Source organism: Centruroides sculpturatus, unplaced genomic scaffold (assembly GCF_000671375.1).
Source record: "Centruroides sculpturatus isolate CEXI.00-Female unplaced genomic scaffold, Cexi_2.0 scaffold975, whole genome shotgun sequence".
Taxonomy (NCBI): domain Eukaryota; kingdom Metazoa; phylum Arthropoda; class Arachnida; order Scorpiones; family Buthidae; genus Centruroides; species Centruroides sculpturatus.
In genome coordinates, this window is record NW_019385259.1 from 161,514 (window position 1) to 171,942 (window position 10,429).

The 10,429-nt window shown below is 33.8% G+C and overlaps 1 protein-coding gene across 2 annotated transcripts; it reads left to right on the plus strand.

The window, feature by feature from the left end:
* Positions 1-1,647: 1,647 nt before the first annotated feature.
* Positions 1,648-5,399, plus strand: LOC111636824 (ionotropic receptor 25a-like). Of its 2 annotated transcripts, none has more exons than XM_023382165.1 (6): positions 1,648-1,729; positions 2,538-2,696; positions 2,781-2,913; positions 2,961-3,205; positions 4,694-5,058; positions 5,128-5,399. In XM_023382165.1, the coding sequence occupies exons 1-6, from the start codon at positions 1,700-1,702 to the stop codon at positions 5,345-5,347; spliced, it is 1,152 nt and encodes a 383-aa protein (XP_023237933.1). In that variant the 5' UTR covers positions 1,648-1,699; the 3' UTR covers positions 5,348-5,399. The 2 variants fall into 2 exon arrangements, with proteins under 2 accessions (XP_023237933.1, XP_023237934.1); XM_023382166.1 differs by having other exon boundaries at positions 2,976-3,205.
* The last annotated feature ends 5,030 nt before the right edge of the window (positions 5,400-10,429 follow it).

Genomic DNA, 10,429 nt, shown 5'->3' on the forward strand with positions numbered 1-10,429 from the left:
CAAAAGATGTACTGTACTGTACGAAGAAAGTCAGTCGGTTGATACGATTGAGGAGTCACCTTATGAACTCTGTAGCTGGTCCAAGTGTGACGAAAATTTATCGAGGTCATCGAGTATTTTCAAGTTGTAAAGATCTTCCTGTAGCGTTTTAGCAGAAACGAACAGGCTGTACTGTACCGGTAAATAATATTATCAAACGGTTATTGTATTCAATAGAGAAAAGTGACATCGAAAGAAACTAAGATAAACGAGTTTTTTTTAACAAATCGTGAAGTGAAACTGCTAAGGAGCATACGTAATTTGTCTTTTATGTGCTTACAGTATGTACAGATTTCATCAGCTTTGTCGTACACACGTGTGGCAAAATATACAATCATATACGGCAGCGCTGTCCAACTGGCGGCCCGCGGGCCGTATACGGCCCGCCAAATAATTTTTACGGCCCGCGAGTACATTTTACTATGAATAAATTTATGTTACTAAATTATTATTATTAATATTAAAATTATTTTACTACCGTGTTTACCCGAAAATAAGACAGTGCCTTATATTAATTTTTGCTCTGAAAAATGCGCTAGGTCTTATTTTTCCCAGGAAGAAGAATTCACATTTATTATTGAACAAAAAAATTCCCAAGTCGAACTTAGACGAGAGTGACGTATATCCGGTGTGTCGAACTGTCGCCTTTTTATAGCGTCGAGATCGGACTCGCTGACCAATTAGTGCTCACTGAACCGTAGCACTATGCAAATGTCATGTGGCGTGATTCCCAGCCGACTTAGCCATCACCAACCTTCTTGGCCCCCGAAATGTTTGGTGAAGAAAATATGGCCCGCGGGCTATGATAAGTTGGACAGCGCTGATATACGGCATAACGTACTCGTACGTTACAAACATACGTGTTTCTATAGAGGAAATAATTGAGATCTCAACAGAATGAATAACTTCAAATACTTGTATTTCTTAGATGTAGGGTTAAGAAATGGAAATTTTTCCGAGTAACAAATATTTTCCTGGGTTTGCGGGAAATCCGTCGTTTGCGATATAACAGATTCTCCGAACAACGGATAATTTACTTCCTTGACACGCACGGTGTGTTCATCGGTCACTCGTCGAGCCCTCCAGGGATCAGATAAGACTCTGTTTATCAGCCTGGGTAGTTCGTGCCAGCGACATCGTGCTTGTTCCTGCTTCAGGATATCGTGAGGTTCCTCTAAATCTCTGTGATGGCCGAGTGGATTTAACAACTGCTGGTCACCCAGCATTTTTCGGGTGTTTTTACGTTAGTAACACCTAAACGGGACCAGACTTCAAAACAAAGTCCTACTGGGAAGCATTCCCACTCGGCAGATTGCTCACATGTCCTGTTAGCGAACACGAACAAACAAATAGACAAACAAACTATGCTTCTATCTAGGCAAGAGGCGGTCTTACGAGCCAGAGAAATTTATTGTATTGTTGTCTGGCGGAAATTAAAAAAAAATTTTTTATGATCGTCGTCGAGTTTGCACCACAAAAGTTTTGTTCGATTGCGACGACAACTTCTAAGTGTCTTTAAGTGTTTCAATATCAATTGTGACACTTAATGTGATAGTGCCACTTTACATTATTTTAAACATAAAAATAATTATATATTTTCAGTTGCGTGTACGCAAGCGTGTCACGAAATGACGCCAAAAAATTCCATGGAAATGTAGATATGTTTGAAATGTGGCAGTTATTAAAAAAGGTATTTATTAATTTACTTCTTCCGCTTTTACTTTTTTGTCTCTGTAGCAAAGAACAAATCTGTTTATTCTATCCCAAATTATATAAAACACAGAGGAACTAAACTAATGAATCATATTTTGGCTTATGCTTTAACACTCCACGAGCCCAAAAATATAAAAGAAAAAACAACTTTACAAAAGTAAGTACGTGTGAATTTTGCATATTTCTGGACTGAATGAACCATAAATTTTCAAATTTTCCAGAATTGTTTTTATATACAGGGCATTGATTTTCTTAAATCTTTGAGGTGGAAAAGAAATCGAAAAAGAGAGAAAATATCGTGCGTCACATCTCGAACGCAGTTAAATTTAATGAATATTTAATGAATTCCAACTGCTAATGACAAGCAAAATTAGAATTTATTTAGGAATTACTGCAAAATATGGCACGTGTCATTTTATAATAAGCAACAGAACAAACTTTACTTTTTACTAAAATCTCGTCAATTTTAATTAAGCCATTAATGAAAAAAATCATTGAAAATGAAAATTTAGTCGGGAGGACTTACGTGGCTTCTTTCGAAAAAATCGTGTCTGGTGTATAAGGGAATAAGTCTTACGTCTTACAATTAAACGTCATCGCGAATTTATTAATATTTTAATAATTAATTTATTTGCTAGTTATTTTTTTCTATTAATTTGTAACCAACGTATTACGAATTACATTGTAATATAAATATAGTTTTTCCCGTAATACGTTGAGAGATTCCATCGATATATTCATTGCAGTAATCCGTGTGAACGATATTTTTTTATTCATTTTTACAGGAGGCTGATATTTCGCCAGGCACTTTCGAACTTAGATTCGATAATTACCGCAATGTGGATTTTTCAGCACCTATTTTGATAAAACCTAAAACTTTTCTTTTAAAACCGAGAAAGCATAAAATTGGATGGCATACAATTGCTAATGTCCTTCGTTTACACGTAAATATCCTTTTTCCTCTGTCAAATTTTAAATACTTTTAAATATTGCAATTATTATTTTCGTTCCATACAAATTTAACGAAGGTATGGCTAGCTGTATTGGGTTCCCTTTTACTGTTTGGATTTTATCTTCGATGGGTCATCAAAGACAAAGACAATAAACCTTGGCCCGTAGCGAGTGTATACTGGTTTCTCTTCACGACTATGACTAACCAAGGTAAGTCGATACGACTTATGAGAATTCTTTGGCGAATTTATATAAAGTTTCTATCGTTACAGGAGTCGACATGCGTGGCATCAATCGATTTGTGTCCAGAATATGTTTTTTAATGTGGGTGTTATCGATTAGTGTTTTGTTATGGGGTTACGGCGGTGTATTGTCGTCGCTGCTGGCCGTGCAAGTAAACGAACCCGTTCCCACCACACTCGAACAACTCGCTGCTGCCCTTGAAAGAAGAGAATATTCCTGCTTATATATTGACGACAATAGCTTTATTTTAAACTTAAATGTAAGTTTAAAGTTGTTTTATAAAATAATCCGGTTCAATGAAATAACAATATCGGTTAGAATTTTCTCCCGATATACAAATATACGAAATAATTATTGTATTATGGGAACCCTGGGAACGATTAAACAGAAAACAAATGAAAGAAATTTCGAGCAAAATTGAAAACATCTATCTCTGCTTTTTCTGAATGGAAAGGATCTGTGTTCATCGAATTAAAGAACAGTAATAACGATTTAAATAGCAGTTAATTCAATAGCAGTGCGAGAGTGAAACAACATCACCCGATAAAACTTAGAAGGGCATTGTCAGCGACAATAATGTAGCTTTAGAATTCTATTGAATGTTTGCTTCATATAATGTATGTTTGCCTGTCAGAAAATAAGCAAAACTATGATATTTATAAATGACATGACCTGTATAGCATTTCTCACGTATCCACTTCTTTTCTATGCCAAATTTAACTAAGGTTTCTGGTTTAATTGATTGAAAACATTCGTAGCTAGTAGCTTCTATTTGTTTATAAAAGTATTTTTATATTAACATTGTAATGACTGTACAAAAAATTTTTCGACTAGTTCAACCCGAAATACAAGTTTGCTGTTGTAAATACTGTTTTCTGTCGTTTACCGCTTACAATGTATACATTCGGTTGGACAATAATGAAATAATATTATAGCTAACTTTATGATGCACAACGCAAGACGTCGGGTTTCTTTGACACTTTTCATCGTATGGGCAGTAACATGGTATTTTATCGAGGCCAAAGTGGGTTCGATTAGACTCACAATAAGACATTCGGAAGGCGAAGAACGAAATCCAGATGGACCACCTCGAAGATTCCAAAGTTTTACGTCCTGTCAGAATCCTGACGAGTAGACCCATCCCGGTCTCTGAGGTCGCTGTCTTTTTTCTAACAGTTGGAATATATTGCGGTCTGTTTAATTAATTATTAATTATTAATTTAATTTAATTTAATTTGTTAAATTGAATTGAATCGAATTAATTATTAATTAAACGGAATACTACGTTTGCAGATTACTTCATTTTAGTTAAATAGGTTTAAATTAAATTTTAATTTAATTTAAAAATACGTAAAAAATTACTGTTATAACTTTTGAACAGTGAAGAAAGCAAGCTAAGTTGAGTCTGTCGGGCCGCCCATTCCGTCGGAAGTTAAAGAGAAGGAGCGAAATTACTGGGGCTTGGTCATTGTGGGGTTGAAACTTTTCTCATAAATTTTTGGAAAAATTTGGGGAAACCTAAATGGAAGTTTAATCGGGTTTTAAATATTATTATTTCGCTACGATTCGAAACAATAATCAGTGGTGAAATACTACCAAACCATTATTTATAGTAGATTCCAGTTGTATTAGCAACTTATAATTATAATATAAATTGATTGATTAATCAATCAATAAATCAATAACAAGTTTTATACTTATTAAAAGTTTACTTCATTAGTTGAAATAGGAATTGAATTTTTTACAGAAATCAGAAATCGGATACATGAAAACCTTGGCCAAACATTTTGATTTAAGCCTCCACTTTTGGCAAAATCAATTAGAAAAAGATGCTGAAATTAAAAAAAAACTTAAGAATGTATATACTAAATTAAGAATTTCGAAAGTTTCGAACTTGGAAGCCAAAGCACTTTTAGCCGAAATGTACAAGATTTTAATTAAATTATTTGGAGAAACAACAAAAGTGGCGATTATCGGTTCACCAGATTTAATAAAAGTCCTCACCATGGATTCCGACGACGAATATTTCGTATCCGATGACGTTCTTTCCACAAAAAACGAGGTACTTATGATGAAGAAAGGATTTCCGCATAAAAATAAAATCGACAAATTGTAAGTTCACTTTAACATTTCTCTTAATGTAGAAACTCTAACCTAATTTAATAATTAATTTATATTTAGAATCAGAAGATTGTTCGATACTGGACTCTTTATTAAAATGTCTGGCGATACACTTTTCGAATCAAAACTAAAATCGTCGAATGATTGTAGACCTTTGTCTCTACAAGACTTGCTTGGCCCATTTTCTCTGCTTATCGTAGGTTACGCCTTATCATTTTCTTGTTTCCTTGCCGAATTCTTCGTCGGAATGACTCTCAATCGGATTGCTCCGTTGTTATAGCAAATGATCGAATTTTTCTTTACCACAGTCAAATGTACAGATCAGAGGTGTAGGGGAGACCGGGAGGAGATGTAACATTTTTTAAAACATATTTTATTAATATATTAATTAGATTTTAAAAATGGTCATTGATAAGTTTGTACACGATGTGAGCTTCTAGAAAAGTGTTAATTCAGGAAACTAGTTATAAACATCATCATAAAATATACATTTTGAATTTAATGTAAGCAACGTCATTGTATTTGTTTTAAAACTTTACTAAATTTTTTGCTAACCAAAATTTGAATTTTTCCGTGTATGATCGCGAGTGATCGCGAGCTTACTTCTCCGGGAGGATGATTGTAAGATTAGATAGACTGAGGACAGGACACGCGTACAGTATTTTGAAGGGAACTTTGTATACCTTAAGTATCACTTTGCGTACTACCTGGGGTACGCGCTACCCCACTTTAAAGACCACTGTTCTACACATTGTAATAGAAAACAAATTATAGTTCGATATTAATTCTTATTAATCTGTAATATTTAATTTTTTCATATAATTTATTTAAGTTTAGATAAAAATAACGTTTATTTTATTAATCATAATAAACATAGTTCGTATGTATCGTCATCTGTTACGAGATTTTGTTTTAAAAATATTTTTATATTTTCAATTATCATCGAATAGCAAAAAGCTTACTTATGAGGATGAGTTTTTATAAAAAGTTGCAAATGCTGATAACTGGAAAAATCTTCGTTTAGTCGTCTCTCGACATATGACATATGACACCTCACTCTCACCACCTTAACCAGTAAATCTAACAATCCATTCATCCGTGTCTCCTATACAAAAGTTACCGCACCAAATTTCGTTTCTTGATCTTTAAGTCATCCCGAGATATACGAAACAGTTGCCAGTACACACACACGCACATACACACGGAATTTTTCACCGTTCTTAGACTTTTCCGCGTTCAGGAAGTCTGAAGACGTAAAGATGATCAAAACACTCGGGGGTCAAATTTAAATATTCTTCCTTGTTACGTATACAGAACAGTCAGGAAAGTAAAACTAAATAAAATAAATGAAAGTAAAAGTTGAAGAATTGACGTTAAGTAATAGACAATGTTAGGTAATAATATGAGGATGAATAAAGTAATAGGAGCAATTAAACGAGACAAATATCCCTACGGTAAATTTTTAACATTAAATATTATATATTTCACAAGCCAGAAAATAATGTAAACAATTGTTTAAACAACAATAATTTAAACCGTAAATATAAATAATAGTTATTGTTTATTTTGTTAATTAAATAGGAATTAAACGGGTCAAAATCAACAAAACAAAGATAAATAAATTACAAAAAAACATATAAATATTATAAAGTTTACAATTTATGTAAGTAATTTTTTAGAAATTGTTTAGTCGCTTTCGTTAGAAACTTCATTGCAGGTACTTATACAAAAAGCGCTCTGATATCTAAAGACTCAAAATGTCCACGAATTTTTTATTTCGCTGATTTTCCTAAAAATTATTTTATTGTCGAATGCAAATATCGGATTGGGTCACTTCTGGCATTTATACTATTTATGAAAAATTAAAATACGTGTAAATTTATCTACACCAGTGGTCCCCAACCCCCGGGCCGCGGACCGGTACCGGTCCGTGGATCAAATGGTACCGGGCCGCCCAAAGAACATTAAATTATTTCCATTTTATTTACTATGGTGTATTTGTCTCCGGTTTGTGCGACTTTTAATAGGCGACGGAACAGCGGAATAAACTGAACATAAGAAACACACTTCGAGTGTCATTGTCTTCTATTACCCCCAGATGGAACTGTCTCGTTGCAAAGAAACAAGCTCAGGGTTCTCATTGATTTAGCTTTCTAGTGAGTTAAAATGTTAAATCACATTATATTCATTTTTTGGTGTAATTGTATTTTATTTTGAAGGCACGTTTAAATACAGTTAAATTAAAATTATTAAATTAAATCAATGTAAAATATGAACAATCANAAGAACCCGGCTATTACACGCGATGATAAAGTTGACATAACTACGCGGTAAGTCACAAACACCAACAAACAAAATGGAAGTTTTGGTTAGAAATAAATACTTTTTCTTGCCGTATATCTAATAATAGACAGATGTCATCGTCTCTCCAGATGTCTTTTTTATTTTTCTGTCGATAGCCGGACACGTGTTAAGCAGCCATCTTGTATTTCCTCGCGCGCATGGGATTGTGGGATCTCTCTTATGACTGGATCTAGTTTCAAGAACTGTCTCCAGTCGATCGCGATATAGCCTCGTTTCAGTCGAGATTGAAACGGTCGAGAGCGTTCGCACCACGGAACTCTCTCCGACCTTAGTCACAATCTAGATCGAAATGCTCGGTGCGAACGGGGTATAACAGTACGAATTACAACGATTTGAAAAAGAATGAATCAGTCTGTTATCCGGTAATCGAGATCCTATCGTTAACTTGACAAACCGGAAGTTCCACCATGATTATTGTTCGGAATGAAGATAATTTTCTTCTGGAACAACTATAAACACGAAATAAGTAAGAAAGTGTCTAATAAATAGATAATTAGTAGACACCGGATAATGTATGCGGAACACAATAAATAAAACATCGCTCACGCATCAAAAGTTGACATTACTGGAAGTCGGGTTCATTTTAGTCTCACGCATTTTGTGTGCATTTTATGCTTCTGACACAAAGTACGGTTTTTGCAGTTATTTCACGTCTGGAAAAAATCTAAATCTACATTTCATTAATTATTTATTTATTAATAATTTGCTTATTAATGAAAGTATTATATTTATTTATTTATTTTTTATTAATTAATAATAAAAGTATAAATTCACTATCGTCCAAAGTTTCTGTAGCTCCGGAAGACTTTTCGATCTGCAACACAAAAGGTTTTCTCTTTATCCACGTGTTTTCTGCTTTGTTAGTTGTAGTTTACTAATGAAATTTGGAGAATTAGTCAGTGTTGTGTGTGGCACTTGGTAACGTGAAGTCCGTCATAGGTTTATGGTGTTAAATTTATAACCGGACCACGAAAACTAACATATCGCGATACGGGCTGGTGGAAATGTTCTGACATGTTGAATTTTTATGAAATGTTTGTAGGCATCGGACAGGCCAGCGGTGGGTAGGTGTAAATAATTTGTTGAAAGGATTGAGTTCGAAAGGAATGCACTTATCTATGATTTATGTTATTAATTATATTCGCGTTTTCGAATTAAACACGTGTTCAATTATTTAGTAATTAAGTGTCAATTTTAAAAAACTTGTAGATTTATAAATTCCGCTGTCGTCGGTTGTCTATTATCTGACTATCTGTCTTTCTCTAATTTCGAGAAAGGAGTGAGATACGTGAACATGGTGACAAAATTTGGATATACTGTACTGTACTGGATGCAGGAAGCTCCCGATTACGTATATATGAAGTTCAAATGGAAACCGAAAGTCACGTTATTAAAATGTTCCCCCGCAAGGTGTGAGATAGATGACCGGCAGGATTCCATTGCTAACGGGAAAACTTTGATGAACAAGAACAAGCCACTATTTATTTCAGGTGAAGATCATATACGGTATTATATTTATGGAGATTATCTGTATTTTAAATTAGATAAATTAAACATATTAAAAATTTCAGCCCGGCATCATGACCACGTCGCAATAAATAATTACTCGTTAATTTTAAGCTTTTTATCCTATTATTGATATCACTTTTATATAGGCCTAAATATGTTATTCATTTCTATCATTATGAATTTATAAAACCAAATTGTAACCACAATGATGCAGTTGCACAACTTTTTATGTTCATAGTCTATTATAAAAGTAATACACAACTAAACTATTTTCGAAAAATGCATTTCGGGTTCTTTTTTATATGATAGCCCTTTTTCATTTTTTTATTCAGGGTTTAAGTAAACCCCGACAAATATTTTACAGTATTTACAGTCTTAACAAACTCAGATGCTACAATGTTTTCTACAAATTACAATAGAATGAACTTCTGGTTCGATGATAATGTTTGTTGTCTTTATTTTTTGTGTATTTGATTTTCGTAGCGAACAAAACGGTTAAGCGGCCCGCGCTCGTCATTCTCTCAGTTACGTCGCCCGCTGTGAAAAAACCTTGTGACCCCCTGATCTAGGATATGCTTTACGTAATTTTGAACCTATGTTCTATGCGTTATGCAGCGTTACAGGAAATGGATTTGTAGTTTGAATGTATAAAAATAGAGTAAAATTATTTGTGGATAATCCCGTATACTGATCTCTAAACATTTATGTAATTATTTAACTTCACAGTTTATTAAAAGGATTCTCCCCTCCTAGTATATGTCATTAACAATTCTGCAGATAATTGCTGTTGCTTTTTATATAACATTTCTGTGTATTGCAATTTAAATACTGTAAATATCCGTTCCGAATTAAAATAATGTTTATGAAAAAACTCTCGCAATATACGAGCAATTATTTAGTGTGACGTTGTCATATTGCCGAGCTGCAATTTATAATCATATTTTTTTTTAATTTAATTTAAAATATATACTTTCCACCTGAAATTAGTAGTGGCTTGCCCTTGTACAGTACATTACACTTTTCCGTTAGCGAGGAATGAGTCATGTTAGTCATTTACGTAACTCCTTTGGGGGAGGGGAGATTTGAATTGGGGTGTCTTTCCCGATTTGCAACCGAAGTTCGTATATCGTTAATCGGGGCCTACTTCCCCATTTTTTTCCACGTCTGATCTCGGATGTCATCTATGTAACTCCGTTCTCCAGATTAAGGAAGGACAGGCAATCGAACAGACGGACAATAATAGGAATTAATAGGTCTACTTTTTTTTCAAATTTCAACCCAATTGGGGGATTCGAGATCTGCACGCTTCCCGCTCTTTGCACACTTTATCAAATGTTTCGTGATGATTCATCGATTCCGACGTTTCTACTTTCTTTTTTCGTTAGAGAAAAATTATCTCATTTATTTTAATCAACGTATTTAATATAAAGCGAGTAAATAAAGTTTTATAAATATTTTGTTATCGTGCCAAATTCTTTGTCCATAAATA